Genomic DNA, 23,282 nt, shown 5'->3' with positions numbered 1-23,282 from the left:
GAAATTCTCCCAACAGATGGAGCTGGTGAGTGGCAATAGAAAGGAACCTTCTCGAGAGAAGCATTAAAAAAGCAAAAGAAAACGAGATGGAAGATGCACAAATGGACGATGAGACGGTTGAGAGAGTGACAGAAGAGAAGAGGAATGAGGACATCTGCTTGGGAATATCCAGAAAGGAAAAGGACGAAACTTCAGCAGGCAAAAGAACGGTAACCTATAAGGATGTGGTGCTTCAACTGAATGGAGCTAAGAATGATCTGGATAGTGACGAGGAGAACTGGATGGAGATTCAGAGAAAAGAAGAGGAGGAAGACACGGATATAGACGAGGAGGATAATGGTCCATAGGCTGACCCATTGTGTCCAGTGTGGAGACAACATAAGAAAGACTGCAAGAAATGGAGAGCCGCTCTAATAATCAAGCTCCTGGGAAAAAAGATCAACAACAGATTCTTGATGGCCAGATTACTTAGACAGTGGTGCTTCACAAGAAAGTTTGAAGTTATCGATTTGGACAATTGCTACATCTTAGTCAATTTCCACGAAACTAAAAACTACTTCCACGTCATACATGATGGTCCGTGGATAGTGGTAGAACACTATGTGACTGTCCAGCGATGGAGACCAATGTTTGATCCTCATGATGATCAATTCAAAAAACTTGTTGTATGGATTAGAATCCCAGATCTTCCAATGGAGCTCTATACTTCTCAGCATCTGTGGAGGATTGGGAACATATTTGGGAGAACTTTGAAAATTGATAGTAACTCCTTAAGGAAATCAGACGGGGGAGAAGGTGAATACACAGAAAAAGCCAAATATGCCAGAATTTGTGTAGAAATCGATTTAAGGAAAATCATCATCTCAAAATTTCAAGTGTTTGAAAGGACGTTCTCTGTTGCATATGAAGGTCTACACCTTATTTGCTTCAGGTGTGGGAGGTATGGGCACCGAATGGAAGCTTGTGACGGAGGGGTGGATGCTAAGGAAGTCCAGGCAATGAAGATGCAGGAAATAGTCAATCCAGCTGAGAAGAATGAGAGAGATGACTGCAGAAAAGAACCAGAGGAAGCCTTTGGGCTTGGATGGTGGTTAAGAGGAAGGTTAGAGGCAGAAGGACTTTAGCAACGACCACCGGGCCGAAAAAAGAGCCATTCAAACCACCGGTGGCTAGGGATCGAAAAGAGGAAGGGAACATTGGGGCTGAAGCTCACACTGATGGGGACGGCGTAGCAGGGAACGCGGGAACCAACAAGGTGACATGGATCATAAGCAAGGACATTAATGTGACAAAGACAGATAACAAGACACGTAGCTCGAGGAACAAGACAGGTGCGAATAAGGAGGAGAAGTCAACAACTAAAGGGCTCAAACTTCAAAATAAAGAAGCAGAAGGCAATCATGCTTTCAAAGGAAAGACAGAAAAGGGCCCTTAGGCAGAGCAAAGGAAAAAGAGAGTACTGGGGCGGGTTGTTCCAGAAGGCCTCCCATCAAATCAGTAGATCTTTCGATGGTGAAAGTCACTGAGCTAGAAAACAAGGATCCAAACATGGACCCAGGGGTTGGTGGCCGTAGGGTGGAAAAGAGGAGAGAAGAAAGTGAAATGCTCCAGATTATGAGATACATGTCTAAGGAGCAGAATGATACTATGCTAGATGAAGTAATAACATCCAGTCTAGCTACCAATCGAAGAAAAAACAAACAAGAAAAACAACCATCTAGGATCCTTAAGAGAGGAGAAACTGACGGCTTTCTGCCCTTGGCCAAGGGAGGAACGTTGCTAGTCAGGGAAGAAGAAAGGGAGACTAAGACAAATGGAAAAAGTGGAAATGTTAAGACCTCAATCCATGGGAAAGCAGAGGAGGAAGGTGAGGGCGAGCCGAACGGGAGCCGAAAAGCAGAAAGTGTTAATGAATATCCTCATCTAGAATTGTAGGGGAGCTGGGAAGGGTAGACTCAGAAGTATCCTAATGACTTTTGTCAGGAAGCATAAGGTTGACCTGGTAATCCTGTTAGAAACCAAAGTTAGCGGGCCCAAGGCCCAAAAGGTAATAAAAAGACTAGGTTTTGCTAATTATCTGGTGGAGGAGGCTAGAGGATTTGCTGGGGGAATATGGGCTTTGTGGAATCAGCCCAATTTCACAATTGACATGTTGGACTGTAGCACTCAAGTGGTACACTTGAAAATTAACTGGGCCAATCAGGAGCCTTTCATTTTCTCTGCCATCTACGCTAGTCCCCAACTGGAGCAAAGACGATTACTATGGGAAGAGCTTCGAGAGTTTAGCAATAGCAACAGAGATCCGTGGCTTACGGCTGGAGACTTCAATGAAATTATGGGAGCGCACGAGAACAGAGGAGGAGCCAACGCTGACCTATCCAGATGCACTGCTTTCGCAGAATTGATAGATGATTGCAAGCTTATTGACTTAGGGGCTGCTGGTCCGTTCTTCACATGGAAGGGTCCAAAATTTGCGCACTTGGATAGAGTTTTCAAACGACTTGACAGGGCCATGGGGAACGAAGCTTGGCAAACCAGGTTCGATAGTGCTCGTGTCAGGACGCTTCCTAGAGTTTACTCTGATCATAACCCTCTTCTAATCAACCTCTTTGCTGATTTGGAGGGGTGGGAAGATCGCCCTTTCAGATTGTTCCCTTCTTGGCTGGAGCATCCTTCCTTTAAGCCATTGGTGGCGGAGCACTGGTGTAACGAGGTTAATACCTTTAACAACCTGCAACAACTTATACCGCTCCTAAGGAATTGGAACACTAATACTTTTGGCATTATTGGGCAGAGAAAGAATGTGATCCTCAGAAGGCTTAACGACATCCAAAGGAGCCTGGAATGGAGGGCGAGCAATTATTTGGAGGATTTGGAATCTGTGTTGCATAAGGAATTGGAGGAAGTTCTTAACCTGGAAGAACAACTCTGGTTTCAAAAGGCTAGGACGGATTGGATCATAGGAGGAGATCGAAATACCAGATACTACCATACCCTTGCTATCACGAGAGGGAAAAGAAATAGAATCGAGGCTCTAAGAAACGAAGCGGGTGTGTGGATCAGGGAAGAAGACAAGCTTAAAGAGATGGCCTTGAGCTTCTTCACGAGGTTTTTCACTGATGACAGCAAGCAAAGACGGTGGAGAACAACATTGGTCAACTGGCCGCTGCTTGAAGAATCAGAAAAGAGCAAGCTCAATGGTACTATTTTTGCAGAAGAGATTAAATATGCCTTTTTCCAAATAGGAGGCTTCAAGGCTCCTGGCCTGGATGGGTTTCCAGCTGCGTTCTACCAGAAGAATTGGAAGACATTAGGGGGAAGAATTGTGGCAGATATTTGGAGATGGTTCAAAAATCCCGAAGATTTAAAAGAGATAAATGAAACCCTACTAGTCTTAATTCCAATAGTGGAGGCTCTTGAGAATTTAGGCCAATTCAGACCCATCTCCTTATATAATGTGCTGTATAAAGCTGTCACTAAAATTATAGTGAATAAAATGAAGCCTGCTCTGAGGAAACTAGTGTCGCCCTTTCAATCTAGTTTCGTCCCAGGAAGGAACATTCAGGACAACATTATAATCGCTCAGGAACTTACTCACTCGATGAACAAGAAAAGAGGTAACCGAGCTTCCATGTCTATCAAGATCGATTTGGTCAAGGCGTATGATAGATTAAATTGGAATTTCATAGTGAAAGTTCTTGAGGAAATAGGCATCCCTGTTGATCTGGTGGCTGTCATCAAAGCCTGCATTTCTTCTACGAACTTCAAAATCCTTTGGAATGGGAGCAAAACGAATACCTTCCAGCCTTCTAGAGGAGTGAGACAGGGAGATCCCATCTCCCCTTACCTTTTTGTACTTTGTATGGATAAACTAACTCACCTAATAGCTGAGCAAATTAGGAAAAAGAGATGGAAGCCCGTGAAAGTGGGTAGGAATGGCCCTGGCATTTACCACCTAATGTTTGCTGATGACTTGGTCTTGTTTGGAGAAGCCAACCTGGAGCAACTTGACGTTATGCTTGGCTGTTTGCAAGAATTTTGCAGCATGGCTGGCCAGGAGGTTAGCATTGACAAGACGGTGTTATTCTTCTCCAAGAATACGAAAACAGAAATTAAGGAGTCTATTGCTAGCACAAGTGGTTTTAAAAAAGCGGACTCTTTGGGGAAATATCTTGGGACCATTCTACACAATGGCAGGGGTAAAAGACATAAGTTCGAGGGGATTATCCAAAGAGTAAGACAGAAACTTGCTGGATGGAAGTGCAATGCTCTTTCCTTCGCAGGAAGAACTACTCTAACTACCTCGGTTCTAAGCACAATTCCCTCCTTTCATATGCAACACGAGGTGCTGCCAAGCTCTATCTGCAAAGAATCGGAGCAAATTCAAAGATCATTCTTGTGGGGAGACTCTAATCAAAAGAGGAAGCCGCACTTAGTAGCTTGGGAAATTCTTTACAGACCAAGGGAGGCAGGGGGCTAGGAATCCGAAACCTCCAAGCCCACAATGAAGCTTTTCTCTATAAGGTAGCTTGGAGAATCCTGAATAGTGGGGAGGAGCTGTGGGTCAAAGTCTTAAGAGGAAAATATGGTAGAAACTTGGACTGGAGGAGAGATGCGAAGGCCCAATCGTATGACTCCGGTCTGTGGAAAGGAATATGCAGCATTTGGAGTGATTTTTTGAATAATCTTCAGTGGGATATTGGTGACGGAGAGGAGACCCTTTTCTGGCAGGATAGCTGGACGGACGAGGAATACCCCCTACATCTTTTAGCTAGCAGGCCAATAGACGAAGGCAATCTCCAATTGAGGTGCGAGGAGCTGGTTAACAAGGAATCGGGAGAGTGGGATACCAATAGGATAAGAGAATTCCTGCAAGAAGATATTGTTCAATCAGTCCGTGCTATTCCCCCTCCCAACAGGATTAAAGGTAAGGACAAGCTGATTTGGAGAAACGAATTGGGAGACAGGAAAATAGTGAAGAATGCAAATTATGGGGTTCTAGTTTCTTGCTATAAACCTGAAGTGGAAAGCGATTTGGAATTGGCATGGCCCTATTAGAATGAGATCTTTTGCCTGGTTTGTGTTCCAAAACAAACTCCTCACTAAAGACAGAACCTCTAGATGGGGAGGTAATGCCTTCTGTCATAATTGTACTGATAAGATTAAGGATATCATCCATGTCCTAAGGGACTGCCCCCTTGCTCGTCAAGTTTGGAAGGAATGGTTTAATGATAGGATTCCTAGCGAGTTCGTGACTCTTAATTTGGAAGATTGGCTCTTAATCTGGAAGATTGGCTCTTAATCTGGAAGATTGGTTAAATAGGAATATGGGAAAATGATGGAAAGGTAAAGCCCAATTCAGTTGGATCGACACCTTCCTAACCACCATATGGCACCTTTGGAATTGGAGGAACCTGGAAATCCACAACCCCAAGGAAAGTCGTGCCCCTAATCCTGCTCTTATTATATCAAGGTATATCAGTGATATCGAGACAGCCATGGCTAGGTGCACGCCCCATATCTCCCACAGTCCTGAATCGAGAAAGGGCACATTTAAATGGAGTCACCCACCATCGGGCTGGTGGAAGATGAACGTGGACGACTCGGTAAAGCAGAAAGTGGCTACTTGTGGAGGATTAATCAGAACTGAGAAAGGTGAGTGGGTTACTGGCTTCTCGTATAGAATTGGCAGGTGCTCCCCCCTGAATGCAGAGCTGTGGGCCATCCTCAAGGGATTGCAATTAGCTTGGGAAAGTGGAGCTCAACACCTCATCGTGGAAAGCGATTAAGCTACTGCAGTTGAGGCTATAAACGCAATTGAGGAAGAAGACGTGCTAACACACTTAGTGCACAACATCAAGTACTGGATGGTCAGGGTGGAGAAGATTGACAGGAGAAAAAACAGTTGTGCGGATTGGCTTGCGAAAGACAATTTCAGCATAGAGGAGAACCTAATGGTCTATCACGAACCCCCTGTGGGGGTGAGGCCGTTACTGGCAGTTGAAGCTATCTGTTAGCTTTGTCTCTTGGGGCTTTGCCCCTCCTTGTACTAAAAAAAAAATGGTGGCACTTATTACTTAACACAGAAAAAGAAAGTTTAAGTGTATGATACAAATCGTATTAGAAGCTTCTACTCAATTTGCAATACGAAGCACTATATAGGACCATTATTAATGTTATGTACATATTATTTTCATTAAACTATTCTTACATCATTTTTTTATATTGAAAATATATTTTTGACACCCTCTATTTTTTTTTCAATAAAGCAGTGTAATGACGGTATATAATTATTAGTGGACAAATAACAAAATTCATAGAACAGTAGTCCAGACGAAAGGAAAACGAATAGTAAAAGCATTGCTCATCCAAGGTTGGTATTGTTCAATGACTATCGTAATCTCTGTGATCCTGGATGCAGATTTATCATTATTATTATTATTTTTACACCTACCAAGGCTTTGAAAGTTTGGAGCAGAAGGCGAGGAAATGGATATAAAGGAAAGGAAGGGGAAGGAAGAGAAAATAAATGAAGGATATTCCTTTTCCTTATTTGAGTTAAAAATATGATAAGAGAAAAAATAGAGGGTTAATTAGATATTTTTACAATTTTATCTTTTTTTTAAAAAAAATTAATATATTTGAGAGGTATATGCATTAATTTTTATAATTTTTACTTGTTCTAACTTGTTCTCCTAATTTTATTTTATTTTTGGCACAATTCTCCTAATTATTTAACTTGAAGACAAATCTATGTTACAAATGGGTCCATCTAAAGTTTTAAAGATGTGGCCGCCAAGGATATTGGTGTGATTCAATATCCAATTTCCTACAGAGTCCTTAAGGGCTAAAATCCTATTAAGCCTTAACCAAAAGAAATCAGCCCAATTAAATTAATGATAATAGAACAACACGAAAGAGAATATATGGGCTTGCATAGTGGCCCACAGACTTGTAGTTTGGAGTAAATAGAGGTGATAATATGGGTTAAATCCCATGGGTCAGGTAAGGACCAGCACCGATAAATTAGGAATTTAATTAATTTAATTGACATAATTATGTTATTAGAAAAAAAATCTCATAATTGACCCTAGTAATTATGAGAATGCTTTAGTAATTATTGTAAGTGAAAAATAATGTTGAAAGTCACTTTTCTGACGAAAAATGCAGATACTGGTTCTGTTCCACATTATAAGTGCGTACCGATGAAGTATCCTGAAAAATTATAATAAGTATAGGAATATTCCTAGAATAATATTTAGGATTAGTGTATCAAGTTTCAAGTCAAAATAATGAGAACTGGCATCAGAACTGATACCGGCTATGTAAAAGCGCGTACCGACAAAGTGCTGCGAAAAATAAAATAAAAATATGAAATATCGTCTGTATGTAAATTGCAAAGACAGCTAACTGAAATACCTCAATATATAAATAAAGTGAGTATCTAAGTTACATGACTACAACACATAGCCTGGACAATAATCCTGATACATTATCATAACTCATAACTAAAAACAAGACATCGTCAATCAATATTCTACTGGCCAGAGAAATGCAGGAATACGTCTATTACCTACAGTTAGTACAAGGAACATCGTTTGCACCTCACCCACAACCTCACCATCTTGTATGTACCACATACTCAGGCTTACCATATAGGTGGAACACCACATGCATATCATAAAGGCACATTGCATATAACAGCTCAACAACATTTCCAAGTATAAAAGCATGTAAACACAGCATGCATATAAACCATCCCCTCATGGGACATGGTGAAACCAAATAATGGCAAAGCCGAGGACACGAAAGCTTACCTTGAAAGCTAACTATCCAATGCCAAGAGTCCACACTAGCTCAAAGTCCACAAACAGCTCAATCACAATCTGTTTATACAGTAATCCATCATTAATAACCATTACTCAAGGTCACATTAAGTGGTTAAGGCTTTCCATATCATTTTAAGTCATTTCATGTTGTTTCTGCAAGAGGTATTCGAATACTCCCCGATGAGTATTCGAATACTCCAGCTCTCCAGAAAGTATCTGAATACTTTCACTCAAGTATTCGAATACCGCAAGGTATCTGAATACTTTTCCACCAGTATCCGAATACAACCAAGTATCCGAATACCAAACCCCAAGTATTCGAATACTATTCAGTATTCGACTACTTCTTCAAGGGTAATCGAATACTTTTCTTCCCAGAAAAGTATCCCAATACTCCAGCAAGGAGTATTCGGCTACCTGCGAATAAGTATTCGAATACTTCTTCACCAGAATGCAAAAACACGAACTGCCTTCTGCATAATCCCAAATTTAAGGGTCCAAAAGCGATTGGGAGTCCAATGACTCCCTAAACAGATATTCAAAGGCATGTTATGAACTCAGAAACACATCTCTTTACTTAAATGGTTCAAGTTTCCATTTTTATCCGATTAAACAAGCTTAAAACATGAAAATAGCAAGGAGGTGATCATGTATACCTCCAAGGCTCCAAAACTCCGAAAATGAGGCACAGTAAGGGTCCTCTACACAGCACCAAGGTTCTGCTTCACAAGAACCACAAAAATACAATCAAAGCATGGACCTTTCACTCCAAAGGTGACTCCTTGAAGCTTCCCAAGGCAAGGAAATGGCTCTCACCAAAAAGGACCACCAACTCAGCCCACAAACAGTGAGCTCAGCCTTCCCACACACACACTAGAGGCTGCAACAACTCAGAATAGAATGGCTCTCCACTTCACAAGGTTTACTCTCTATATTTATGGTAATTCCAAGAAGAAAATAAGGAAGAGAAGGCCTAGGGTAGCAACTGATAAGCCAGCCAAAATACATGTAGCAACAAAGGATGCCTAGGGTTTTGGGCCCAAAAGTGGTATTTATAGGCCACTAAGGTTTTAAACACACAGTATTAGCGCTAATAGTCATGCTTATCGTTTTAATCTCAAACTTGAGATTCTGAGCCTACTCAATTTTCTAGGATTTATCATATTTTTATTTTATTTTTCGCAGCACCTTTCCGGTACGCGCTTTTCCATAGCCAGTATCAGTTCTGGCACCAGTTCTCATTATTTTGACCTGAAGCTTGTTTTACAAGTCCTATATATTATTCTAGGTATATTCATGAACTTATTATAATTTTTCGCGATACTTCACCGGTACGCATTTATACCGAGTAGCAGAACCGATATCTGCACTTTTCGTCAGAAAAATGACTTTCAGCATTAATACTCACTTACTATAATTATTAAAGCCTCATAATAATTATTAGGGTCAATTATGGAATTATTTCCTAATTATCACATTTAATTAATTAATTTCCTTAATTAACGGTGCAGGTTCTTACATTCACCCCACCTTTTTAGGATTTTGTCCTCAAAATCAGAAACATACCTGTCTCGAAAGTCGGGATACTGCCGGAGAAGCTCATCCTCTCGCTCCCAAGTACACTCCTCAGGAGTTCTTCCGGTCCACTGCACTTTGATCATAGGAATGGTCTTGTTCCTCAGCTGCTTCTCGTCACGATCGAGAATCTTGAGTGGTCCAACGGGAGTCTTTAGGTTCTCCCGAACCTTCATATCATCCGGTTGCACCACGTGCGAAGGATCCGCTACGTACTTGCGAAGCTGAGACACGTGAAACACGTCGTGGATGTTGGCCAAGTTCGGAGGCAAGGCAAGCCGGTAGGTGACTGGTCCTACTTTACCAAGGATCTGGTATGGCCCAATAAACCGCGGGCTCAGCTTCCTCACTCCGAGAGCTCGACCAACACCGGTGACAGTGAAAGTCTCACAAACACGTGCTCACCCTCACTGAACTCCAGGGGACGATGCTTGACATCGTAGTAGCTCTTCTGGCGATTCTGCACCTGCTTCAGCTTTTCTCGGATCATCTGGATCTGCTGGGTGGTATCTTGGACAAAGTCCAAGCCAAAAAGCTCCTTGTCTCCAACCTCAGACTAAGAGATAGGAGTCCGACATCTCCTACCATACAGTGCTTCGTAGGTCGCCATGCCCATGCTAGCATGAAAGCTGTTGTTGTAAGAAAACTCAACCAATGTAAGGTACCTATCCCATGCTGAGCCCTGCTCCAACGTGCAAGCTCGCAACATGTCCTCCAAGGTCTGGATGGTCCTCTCAGTTTGTCCATCAGTCTGAGGGTGATAGGCGGTACTCAATCTCAACTGCGTACCGAAAGCCTCCTGCAGCGCCTCCCAGAACCGAGATGTGAACTTCAGGTCCCTATCGCTGATGATACTCTCGGGCACCCCATGAAGCCTCACAATCTCGCGAACATAAAGCTTGGCCAACTGCTCTGTAGTGAAGCTCACCTTTACTGAAGAAAATGGGTAGACTTCGTCAGTTTGTCCACAATGACCCAAATAGAGTCGCAGTCAACCCGAGTCTTCGGCAAACCCACCACGAAGTCCATGAAAATGCTCTCCCATTTCCATTCTGGAATCTCAAGAGGTTGAAGCTTACCAGACGGCTTCTGGTGTTCAATCTTCACCTTCTGGCAAATCAGACACTTGGACACAAAAACAGCAACATCCTTCTTCATGCCCGGCCACCAGAAGTTCTTCTTCAGGTCTTGATACATCTTTGTTGCACCAGGGTGGATAGAAAATCGGCCCTTATGGCCCTCTACCATAACCTCTTCGGTCAATGGACCGCGAGGAACCACAATCCTCTTCTGAAACAACAGAAGTCCATCCTCATTCCAAGACACACCGTCTTGGTTCTTCACGTAGTCTAGGAACTCTCTGTACTTGTGCCTCCTTGATCTTTTCTAACAGCTCATTCACAACACTTGCTGCTTCCATCTCGAGAAGTGCACCCTACACGGAGAGGTCACTGCCAGGGTTCGAAACTTCTCATCCACATCAAAATTACAAAGTAACGAACTGGATAGGCTCCCAGATTTCTGGCTCAAAGCATCTGCTACCACATTGGCCTTGCCAGGATGGTACTTCAGCTCAAAGTCGTAATCTTTTAGGAACTCCATCCATCTCCTCTGCCTCATGTTCAGCTCTTTCTAGTCGAAAAGATACTCCAAACTCTTGTGGTCACTGAACACCACAAACTTCAAACCAAAAAGATAATGCCTACAAATCTTGAAAGCAAACACAATGGCCGCCAACTCCAAGTCATGAGTCGAGTAGTTCTCCTCATGAGGCTTCAACTGCCTCGAAGCATAAGCAACAACTCTACCAGTCTGCATCAAAACACAGCCCATCCCCTTGCTAGAAGCATCACAGTAAAGCTCAAACTGCTCATCAAGATCAGGAAGGATCAACACAGCTGCGATAATCAATCTCTCCTTCAACTCCTGAAAGCATTCCTCACACTCGTGAGTCCAAACAAATTGAGTCTCCTTACGAGTAAGGCGGGTCAACGGCAAGACTATCTTGGAGAATCCCTCAATGAACCTCCTGTAGTACCCGGCCAAACCCAAGAAACTCCTAACTTCAGAAATAGTTTTGGGCCTCGCCCAATCCATCACTGCCTCAATCTTGTTGGGATCCACTGCAACTCCCTCAGCATAAATCACATGCCCAAGGAACTTCACGGATCTGAGCCAAAACTCACACTTGGAAGGCTTCGCATACAGCTTCTTCTCTTTCAGCACTTGCAGCACAATTCTCAGATGCTCATCCTGCCCCTCCTCCATCTTGGAATAAATCAAAATATCATCAATGAAGACGATCACAAACTTATCCAGGTACGGTTGGAAAATCCGGTTCATGTAATCCATGAATACTGCAGGTGCATTGGTGAGTCCGAACGGAATCACCAAGTACTCAAAATGCCATATCTCGAACGAAATGCGGTCTTAGGGACATCCTCCGGCTTCACCCGAATCTGATGGTATCCGGACCGGAGATCAATCTTCGAATACACGCAAGCACCCCTGAGCTGATCCAGCAAATCATCAATACGTGGAAGGGGATACTTGTTCTTGATTGTCGCCTTGTTCAGCTGCCTGTAGTCGGTGCACAATCGCATTGTCCCGTCCTTCTTCTTCACAAAGATGACCGGTGCTCCCCACGGAGACACACTCGGTCAGATGAAATCTTTCGCTGAAAGATCCTCAATGTGCTTCTTCAGCTCCGCCAACTCTGGTGGCGACATCTGGTATAGAGCTAATGAAATAGGCCCTACACCAGGCAATAAATCTATGTAGAACTCTATCTCCCTCTGTGGCGGAAACTCAAGAATCTCCTCAGGAAACACCTCGAGGAATTCCCTTACCACAGGAATGCCAGTGATATCCTCCTGTGTCCCACTCACCAAACCTCCCAACATGACATAGCCAAATGCCCCTGCTCTCAAGGCTCTCCTAGCCTGCAACAATTAAATATATGGCGAGGAACTTGCTGTGGAATCACGCGGAGACATCACCACTCGCTTGGCACAACAGTCAATCATCACACAATTCCTGGACAACCAATACATGCCCAGAATAATCTCTAAGTTGGCCATCGTCAATCCTATCAGATCCACCGAGAAATCACGGCCATCCCACTGAAACGCCACATCGCGATGAACAGTTGTAGAATCACACCTTTCTCCGGTGGCGGTGGTCACCCGCAACGGTAGAGAAAGCACATACATGGGCAACTCAAGCCCCACAGCAATCGGAGTAGCAACAAAAGAATGCGTAGCCCCAGAGTCAAACAAGACATCAACAAGCGAACCACCAATGGTAACAGTACCTCTGACAAGGTTCAAAGCTTTGTTTGACTGCTGCCGATCAAGGGTGTACACACGCCCAGTAGCAGGTGGCACTGCCGGTGCCGCTGAAGGTGGATGGGGAACCATCTGCAAAGGAACTGCCTGAACTGCCGCAACTCTTGCCATCGACGACGAGCAATCTCTAGAGTAGTGGCCCTCCTTGCCACACTAAAAGCATATCAGTTGGCCTATAGAACACGACCCAAAATGAGTCTTCCCGCATCCAGAGAATCTGGGAGCAGGAGGTCTCGCTGCACTCCCCTGAGCAGAAGTCCTCTTGAACTGATTTGGCACTTGTCGAGCCGTCATCTGCTTTCCCTTACCCTTGTTCCCAAAATTCCTGTCCCTCCAAGAAGTGGAACTACCAGCAACCTTCGTCTCAGCAACCTTGGCCCTCTTGGCCTTGCTCGCACTGCAAAAGTCCTCGATGTCTCGACACTGCTGCAATATCATCCCAAAATCTCTCGAAGCAGAACCAGCGAGGTGATCGGAAATATCATCACTAAGTCCCCTGCGAAACTTGCTTCCAAAAAGACTGAAGTAGGCCTCTCCATTCGGAAATGAGCGAACTTAACCAGCTCATTGAACTTGGCCAGGTACTCGTCAACAGACAACGAGCCCTGAACCAACCTGTCGAACTCCCCCTGCTTCCTCTCCTGAGCATCATAAGGGAAGTACCGACCCAGAAAGCAATCCTCGAAGAATGGCCATGTCATCACATGACCCTGCATCTCGTAGACGTGAGAGGTGTTCGTCCACAACTCAAGGGCATCGCCCTCCAGCATGTAGGTCGCAAACATCAGCTTCTGCGGATCTGTACACTGCATGACCCGAAAAATCTTATCCAGCGCCTGAAGCCATCTCGTCGCCGCAATAGGATCATAAGACCCATCAAAAGTAGGTGGCTTATGCTTACGGAAAGCATTCAGCCTGCGGTCGATCTCATCTCGGTCCTCAACAAGTATAGGGACGGTCTGCATGGCCCCTGTAAGGTGACTGCCCTCACCCATCGGACTCTGGGTGTCGTCATGAAGACTGGGTGGAGGCGGTGGCGGTGGAGGTGGTGGCGGAGGAAACTGGCCAGCAGCAGGACCAGTCCTCAGCTCCTCTAACATGACTCTCATCAACGTCATGTTTGCCATGCAGTTCTCCTCCAGGATATCCTCCGTGGCTTTCCTATTCGCCTCTCTGACGGCGTCCAGCATAGCCTGGTTTGCCAACCTCGTGGCCTCCTGGTCGGCTTGTCGGGCCGCCTGCATTTCAGCCAATGCAGCCAGGACCGGGTCGGGTTGACCCTCACTAGTACCTTGGTTCCTCCTCGACTGTACCATAACTCTGCACAAGTTACACAAAGAATGAGTTGATCAGGCCCACGCATTATGGTCACATATGCATTATCATAATAAAGCCAAACAGAGAGAACACAAGATAGACACACAGCAAAACATCCTAAGTTATTGCAATACATACAAGCTTTTCTCTAGAAAGTGCTCTGATACCATAAAATGTAACACCCCGTGTATACCCGGTTTGTTAACATGTCATCGTATTAAGCTACGCTTAATAAAAATATGCAGAATATCTTTTTCTTTTCAATTATGACGTCATTAATCTTAACCAAGTTGATTATTTAATCAATTATCATGAAATATCGTCTGTATGTAAATTGCAAAGACAGCTGATTGAAATACCTCAATATATAAATAAAGTGAGTATCTAAGTCACATGACTACAACACATAGCCTGGACAATAATCCTGATACATTATCACAACTCATAACTAAAAACAAGATATCGTCAATCAATGTGGCATGGACAAACCTCATGCTCACCAAATAAGGCAACAAAGCCCAACAACAGTCTCGACAGCAACAACATAGTAATAACTGAAGCTAAAAGCATAAAAGCACAGGCATATCCAGCATCCAACATGTCAGCATATAACAGCAATATCTAACTCAGCTCTGGCCTCCTGCCACTAGAGGTCTAAACCCCTGGGTTACCGGAACCTGAAATAAGCGTCCCCAAACGTGGGGTGAGATCTATAAACAAGAAATCTCAGTAAGACAAGGGGTCCTCAAAGATCTTCCACCCCAAGCTCACTTACATGTGCAAAATAAGTTCTAAAAGCAGTTTAACAACATCAGTTCCAAAACTATGCAGTGCAACAGATATTCATGCCATGTGTGTTATCACTATTCTACTGGCCAGAGAAATGCAGGAATACGTCTATTACCTATAGTTAGTACAAGGAACATCGCTTGCACCTCACCCTCAGCCTCACCATCTTGTATGTACCACATACTCAGGCTTACCGTATAGGTGGAACACCACATGCATATCATAAAGGCACATTGCATATAACAGCTCAACAACATTTCCAAGTATAAAAGCATGTAAACACAACATGCATATAAACCATCCCCCCATGGGACATGGTGGAACCAAACAATGGCAAAGCCGAGGACACGAAAGCTTACCTTGCAAGCTAACTATCCAATGCCAAGAGTCCACACTAGCTCACACTAGCTCAAAGTCCACAAATAGCTCAATCACAATCTGTTTATACAGTAATCCATCATTAATAACCATTACTCAATGTTACATTAAGTGGTTAAGGCTTTCCATCTCATTTTAAGTCATTTCATGCTGTTTCTGCAGGAGGTATTTGAATATTCCCCGATGAGTATTCGAATACTCCATCTCTCCAGAAAGTATCCGAATACTTTCACTCAAGTATTCGAATACCACAAGGTATCCGAATACTTTTCCCCCAGTATCTGAATACCACCAAGTATCCGAATACCAAACCCCAAGTATTCGAATACTATTCAGTATTCGACTACTTCTTCAATGGTAATCGAATACTTTTCTTCCCAGAAAAGTATCCCAATACTCCAGCAAGGAGTATTCTGCTACCTGTGAATAAGTATTCGAATACCATACGAAAAGTATTCGAATACTTCTTCACTAGAATGCAGAAACAGGAACTGCCTTATGCATAATCCCAAATTTAAGGGTCCAAAAGCGATTGGGAGTCCAATGACTCCCTAAACAAATATTCAAAGGCATGTTATGAACTCAGAAACACATCTCTTTACTTAAATGGTTCAAGTTTCCATTTTTAACCGATTAAATAAGCTTAAAACATGAAAATAGCAAGGAGGTGATCATGTATACCTCCAAGGCTCCAAAACTCCGAAAATGAGGCACAGTAAGGGTCCTCTACACACCACCAAGGTTCTGCTTCACAAGAACCACGAAAATACAATCAAAACTTGGACCTTTCACTCCCAAGGTGACTCCTTGAAGCTTCCCAAGGAAAGGAAATGATCTCACCAAAAAGGACCACCAACTCAGCCCACAAACAGTGAGCTCAGCCTTCCCACACACACACTAGAGGCTGCAACAACTCAGAATAGGATAGCTCTCCACTTCACAAGGTTTACTCTCTATATTTATGGTGATTCCAAGAAGAAAATAAGGAAGAGAAGGCCACTAAGCTCACAAGGTGAAGAGAGACCAGCAAGGGAACAGTGCACCACTGATCAGCCACCCAAAATACACGTAGCAACAAAGGATGCCTAGGGTTTTGGGCCCAAAAGTTGTATTTATAGGCCACTAAGGTTTTAAACACACAATATTAGCGCTAATAGCTACGCTTATCGTTTTAATCTCAAGCTTGAGATTCTGAACCTACTCAATTTTCTAGGATTTATCATATTTTTATTTTATTTTTCGCAGCATCTTTCTGGTACTCGCTTTTCCATAGCCAGTATCAGTTCTGGCACCAGTTCTCATTATTTTGACCTGAAACTAGTTTTACAAGTCCTATATATTATTCTAGGAATATTCATGCACTTATTATAATTTTCCGAGATATTTCACCGGCACGCATTTATACCGGGTAGCAGAACCGATATATGCACTTTTCATCAGAAAAGCGACTTTCAGTATTAATACTCACTTACTATAATTATTAAAGCCTCATAATAATTATTAGGATCAATTATGGAATTATTTCCTAATTATCACATTTAATTAATTAATTTCCTTAATTAACGGTGCATATTCTTACACAAGGCATGAGGCAGCATGCCTCATGTTGGTAGGTAACAGACGTGTATAAACCCTATCCTGTTCCCTAGCCAGTCGAACCGCACTTGCATACATCACATGATCGATGAGTTTTTTGGCTCGTTGAGCAAGAGATTATATTGTCATGAATTAAATGCCTTAACATGAACATGCATTGAAATTACTGTGTTTGAACTTATATTATACTTCTAAGTGAGCTTTGGGCGGAAGAGTCCTTGAGGACCGCTTGTCTTACTGAGATTTCTTTTTAGAGATCTTACCCCACGTTTGGGGCACATTAGGTTCAGGTAACTCGGGGGTTGATACCTCGGGCGGCAGGAGGCCAGAGCTAAGTTGAGTTGATTATGCATGCTGATTACTGATATGTCTGATTTAGTGCTGATGTTTTATCCAGTATATGATTATTTGTGTTGAGACTTTGTTGGGCTTTGTTGCCTTATTTGGTGAGCATGGAGATTGTCAATGCCACATTGATGTTAGTTATGCTTGTAGCTTTGAGTTGTATAAACTATCAGGATTTGTCCGGTCTACGTGTTGTAGTTCCGTGATTTAGATATTCACTTATATATATATATATATATATTGAGGTATTTCAGTTAGTTGTTGAATTGCAATTTACATACAGGCAATGTCTTGAGAAATGATTAAGTAATCAACTTGGTAATTAATAATGACGTAATAATTGAAAAGAAAAAGTTATTCCTCATTTTTAAATAAGCGCTGCTTAATACGATGATATCATAACAAATCGGGTATACACGGGGTGTTGCAGGACAACCCGCCAAAATGGGGTGGGTTGGGTTATACATCTCAACCTATCAACCCGTCTCAACTCGCTCGACTTAGTTGTGGGTCAAAACTGGTTGGCAGCAAGTTTGCCCGCAGGTCATTATTTTTTTTACTATTAGATAGTATTTTATTTGTTAGTGAGCTTTTATAATATAATTTTTTTATCTTAATACTCCCCTAAAAAAATAAAGAATAAAAAGTTTATTTATGACAAAAGTTATCTATATATGGATTATGGAGGCAAAAATAAGTTCCTAAAAAATGTTTGACTAAATTTTAGCTTATATTTAAGCTTGAGATTGGAAAAAAAAACTAAGGGGAATATAAAATGAAAATAAGTAATATTCAAAAATCAATAAAATATAATTTATTTTTAATTTTTAATTATTTTTATTTTTTAGGCCGGTTGAACTGCCAACCTACCATAAAATGGGGTAGGTTGGGCTTTTTAATCCATATTCAAGAGGCGGGGCGTGGTAACTCGTTTTTTGCGACGGCTCGAGGCGGGTCGGGGCAAGCCGACCCATTTTGCCACCTCTAGGAGTAAATGAAAAACTCAAACCCTAGTTCCTAAACTAATAGAAAGAGAAAGTGAAATCAAGAGGCAAAATGACAACAACTTGTAGCAGTGGAGAAGGAGACAATGCAGCGCAACATGGTGGTGCTCGCGATGGAGCTTGCAATTGTCGGCAACCTGCGATGATGGCAGCGGTCATGGAAGTTTGGCCACACGGTTACATGGTGCTATCAACGGTGATTCACATCTTTGGGGATGGTCCTACAGATCTGATCAAGATAGTTAGCATTAGAATAATACATAAGCAAAACCCTAATCAAGTGTTTGGTTACCAAGCAAGAATAAAGAAAGAGAAAGAGAAGGTGTTTTGATTTTAATGGTAAGGGTAAATAAATAAATTCGTATGTTTTACCTCTTAAAATCCTCAAAATGGGGGAACTTAAATTTTAAGAACAATAAGGTTTTGAAGAGTTTTGTGAAAATCTCTAATTCCCCTCTTACTTTTTTAAACTCATAAACAAGGGAAATGATTAATAAAACCCTATCCTTCCTTTCTTTTCCCTCCTAAAACTAACTCACAAACAAGCCCTTAGCATCTCGCTCATTGAAGTTATAAGAAGGATTTTGACTTGCTAAATCTCTTCGGAACGTATAGCGAAAATTTTGGCGAGCAAAAGAAAAACAATATGCGACCTTATTTTTTAAAATGATGACATTTTTGTCTCTAAAATTTGAATAGCCAAATTATCGTAAAGGTACTTTGAGAGTAGCTCAATATCAGTGGTTGGTTTTGACCCAAGCACCACATTTTTAAGTTATCTGTGAATAAGAGAAATAAAACTCGAGCCAAATTGGGTCTTCATTGTTTCGGTGAATGAGCTTGAACTGGTGTGAGGTTCTGTGGGGTACATTGACGATTGTGCCACAATTTTCAAACTTTATATCAAAATGCCATGCTTGCAAATTTTTTACCCTAAATGCCACATGTCAGGACCCGTTCTGAGTAGAGGTGGGTCCATACTGACACGTGACATGCGTTGCGTGGTCCACAAGACCCATCCTGATCCAAGGCGTGTCACTGATATGCCATCCTAAGAAGCAGGTCTCAAACTCGTCACGTGGCAGAGCGTGCCTTTGCATTTCTACCATGTGGGTCCTTTCCTCCCCAATTTCTACTTCCTCATACGAGACAAAAACAGTATATTCAAATTTAGTGTTTAATTTTCTTATCAATATTAGTGTGCACCTATTTTGTCAATGTTATTTCCTACCCTCTAATTTTTTAATTTTTTTTAAAAATGAGCGGTAGTAGTAATTCATTAATGGCCATTATATTCTACAATGGGAGAAAGTATTATGGTCCCAATGGTCCTATTTTTGAAGGAGATATGAAAATGTTCTGCATAAGCCCCCGTTATAGCTATAATACTCTAAATAAGACAATCAACGCGAAGCTGGGAGTGCAAGGAAGTCAATTTCTATGTCGGTTGACTGCTAGATGCTCTACCGGTAAGGAGAAATAGGTTACGTGAAGATTATATGCGTAGTTAAAGCATTTCTAAATCAGAATGACACCATATTTATTGAACTGTGCGTGAAACTAGACTCTAGTGGAATGTCTACGTGTGAGCATTCACTCCCGTTAATTCAATCCATTGACAATAACAGGGAGTCGCGCTTTGATCGTGAAGATAGGTATGTCTCATCCCCATCCCCACCCCCACCCCCACCCCCACCCTCAACCTAGACCAATGTTAAATGATAAGGCCGTCACTCAAGATGAGTATGATCTGACATGACATATAGACAATGATGAAGCTGGGTGGATGAATGTCCTTTTAGGATAATGACTCATCGAACACTGACGTCAATGGTGATTTCGATTTATGTCCGGCAACTACAATGTGTCATCTGATTCCTTCATCGGGCATTGTTGGAATGCATGACCCGCCAATGGGAAGTTAGGAACTAAAATTAAAAGTTATTTTTAGAAGTTCAATTTTTACTATACATTTGCTTGATTCTTATGCATGTGATGATATATAGGTCATAACACCAATCCATTTTGGGTTGAGACAAGTTATTATATGCATATTAAATAGGGACACCCACTCAGATTGGGAGTTGCCTGCAATTAAGGGAGCGTAAGTACCTAAGTGGTAGACCCAGGAATTTTTACGACAAAGGGAGAAAAAAATTATATTATAAATAAAAGTACTTACAATACAATATAAACCTAGTATAAAAAGATTTGAAATAAATTTATTACACAAAGAACATGCATTATTCCATGACCAGTGTAATTTTAAAAATATTATTAGAATCTGACCACTAAAATATAGAAAATATTCACGAAAATGACCATTAAAAATAGAAATTAAAAAAGAAAAAGAACAAAAGACAATGAAAAAATTAAGAACGAAGGTGCATATACAATAATAAAAATATATATTACTTTTATGTTTATTTTTTGTTATCAATTCTACAAAAACATGGCCTCTGCTCCCCAACAAAGAATAATTAAATAAATAAAGAGAAACAGATAAAAAAATATGTCACGCATATAAACACATGTCCAACAAACAAAAACAAGATTTGTAGATGCATACAACACCTATAAGTCAAAAAATATCTTTATTAATGGAAATTTTTGAAATAGACAATTTTGTTAATGAGACAAAAAAAGAGAAAAAAAATATAAAGATTACAAACTTACTATCAGCTGCAAAAGCCTTGAGAATTGATGGTGAACGGTTGATAATTTTGAATGGATGAGAAGTTGAGAAGGGGGACAAAATAGTAGAGAAATTTAGCGGAGGAGAGAAGAGCAGTGGCAGCGAAGGAATTAGGGTTAAGAAAAAAATATGTTTGTCCAGTGAGAAGAGGCAAGATTACGAAAAATTAAAATAAAAAAACATAAGATATTATTTTATTAAAAAATAACAAGATATTATTTTATTAAAAATAAAATAAATTATTATTTATTAAAAATACGAACTGGGCTTGGAGGCTTAAGGACCATGCTTGCTAAAATAGACTTGTGACCCATTTACATCCCTGCACGTAGGTAAGGGGATAAGGTTTTCTTTTAGAGGTTTTTATTTTTTAATTTGAGGGGATTAATTTTTAAGATAAACAATCCACTAATATTACTAGAATGATATTTTGTATATATAATTTTTTTTAAAAAAAATTAGGGAGGGGCAGAGGCCAACCCTTGCCCCCTAGGTTCACCCCTGGTCAAGAGTTGTATAAGGACCAAGTGATTGACTGCAAGCACAATGTGTAGATGGTTATCAAGCAATTTTGTATGATTTACTATCACAAAAGTAATGTAGAAAAAAGTGATAGCACAAGATTGATCATGGTATGTTAAAATCACAAAGATGGTTGTCCGTGGAGGGTGAAGGCACACGTAACAATTAGGTTATCGACAAATGAATTAACACATACATGTGTTAACTAAACTCTTTCCCAAGATCACAATCATTTGGACTCTGATTTCATTTGTTCAATAATCATACATATAAGAAATATCTAATTTTTAATAATATGTACTTCTTACTTAGTTATACATCCAATTGTTTTGATTAATTTTTTTTTTGGCATTGTAGAAATGATAAAGGAGGAGCCACATGTTAAAATTCCTCTAATCCAGGAAAGGATTGCAACAAATCATGATTTTCATATATTATACAAGACAACATAAGAGACAAAACAAGAGGCAACTGTTAAAATTTATGGAAATTGGAATGAGTCATGTGCATTTTTGCCAAGATGGTTGGATTATATGTTGCTTTTTAACTCGAACACTGTTTATAAGTTGTATATAGATGATTATTGTGTTGATAATTGATTGGATCGAAGTCAAAAAATGTTCTGTAGGGTGTTTTGGACCTTCGAGCAGTGTTGTGATGACTTTAATAATTGCAAGTCGGTTAAACAGATAAATTATTCCTTCTTATATGGGAAATACTGAGGGACTCTATTAATCGCAACAACTGAACAACTGCGGACCGAAATAATTACGTGATGTCAATTACATTTGCCATAGTTTTAAGGGAGAACCGGATGACTGGTCATGCTTTTTGGCATTGATTCACATTTATGTTACATAAAAAAGCATCTATCTTATTTTCGATCAGCATGTGCCCATACTATTTGCGGTTAGCAATCCAGCACTTGGTGGAAACCTCCCTAAGCATACCATATGTTCTGCATTCGACACCTTGCTAGTATATGTCAACTTCGTAGGGTTTATATCCTACACTAACCTATATAAAAATTAACATATGTCAACTATCATAGGGTTTAAAGTTCTAATCCACACTACAATATATCACAACAAAAATAATATTAGGAAAAGAGAAAAAGATTGGCTTGTGTAAAAGCCTCACTAGAATGATGACTAGAAGAAAGAGATTTAAAAAGAGGGTTAAAAAAGAGAGAGATTTAGAGCGAGAGTATAGAGAAGGTTGAAATGGGGAGTAGGGAAATGGGGGTGGACCACGTGTAGGGTTGGCAAAAATGAGTCAACCCGTCATAAATGAGTCGGGTCGGGTTGGCTTGAATGAGCTGTCAACCCGATTCAACCCGACCCGATCCAACCCAGACAAAAACGAGCCAGCCCGCGGGTTGAGTTTTTTTTAATTAAAAATAATAATATCAAAATTACAAAACTGCTCTACACTAAGCATCGTCGTCACTTTCTTTCATTCTTTTGTCCAACCCTAATCAGCTAATCTGCCCTTTTTAACATTTCATCGTCAGTCGCTCCTTTGTAATTGTAACCTTGCCCAACTGAACCCATTTCACTCCACACGCCGATAGCAGCTGCGACCATCACCATTTCCTCAGACAGCCCTCGAACCCAAGAAGTACCCTTTGCAATCGAAGAACCCTTGTTCACAGTAAGGTCTTCTCACTTTGCTTTTTATTTAGTTTACCTTTTTGTTTTCTAAATTATTTTCTAAACTATAAAGAACGCTTGTTCAATCGAAGAACCGATATCATAATTCATCTTTGCTGTTCTAAATTATTCTCACCGATCTTCACTTGGGAGATTGGGTTTTTTGTGCTAAAGAATATGGTATATAAGAATTTTTTGTTTTCCTTTTTCTTATTAACACTAGATTTGAAAAT

The 23,282-nt window shown here is 41.0% G+C and overlaps 1 protein-coding gene across 1 annotated transcript; it reads left to right on the top strand.

Annotated features, from left to right (window-relative positions):
* Nucleotides 1-455: 455 nt before the first annotated feature.
* Nucleotides 456-1,124, top strand: LOC133315467 (uncharacterized). The gene has a single exon (XM_061517093.1). It carries the CDS (start codon nt 456-458, stop codon nt 1,122-1,124), a length of 669 nt encoding a protein of 222 aa, XP_061373077.1.
* The last annotated feature ends 22,158 nt before the right edge of the window (nt 1,125-23,282 follow it).

This window comes from Gastrolobium bilobum, unplaced genomic scaffold, assembly GCF_033153095.1.
Source record: "Gastrolobium bilobum isolate Gb01-03AN ecotype WA unplaced genomic scaffold, APGP_CSIRO_Gbil_v1 utg2803, whole genome shotgun sequence".
NCBI lineage: Eukaryota > Viridiplantae > Streptophyta > Magnoliopsida > Fabales > Fabaceae > Gastrolobium > Gastrolobium bilobum.
The sequence above is the reverse complement of the archived record's forward strand: the minus strand, read 5'-3'. Positions and strand labels throughout refer to the sequence as shown.

What these genes read in the sequence shown, in the direction of transcription:
- LOC133315467 (XM_061517093.1), top strand. Translation starts at nt 456, where the DNA reads ATGGCCAGATTACTTAGACAGTGGTGCTTCACAAGAAAGTTTGAAGTT.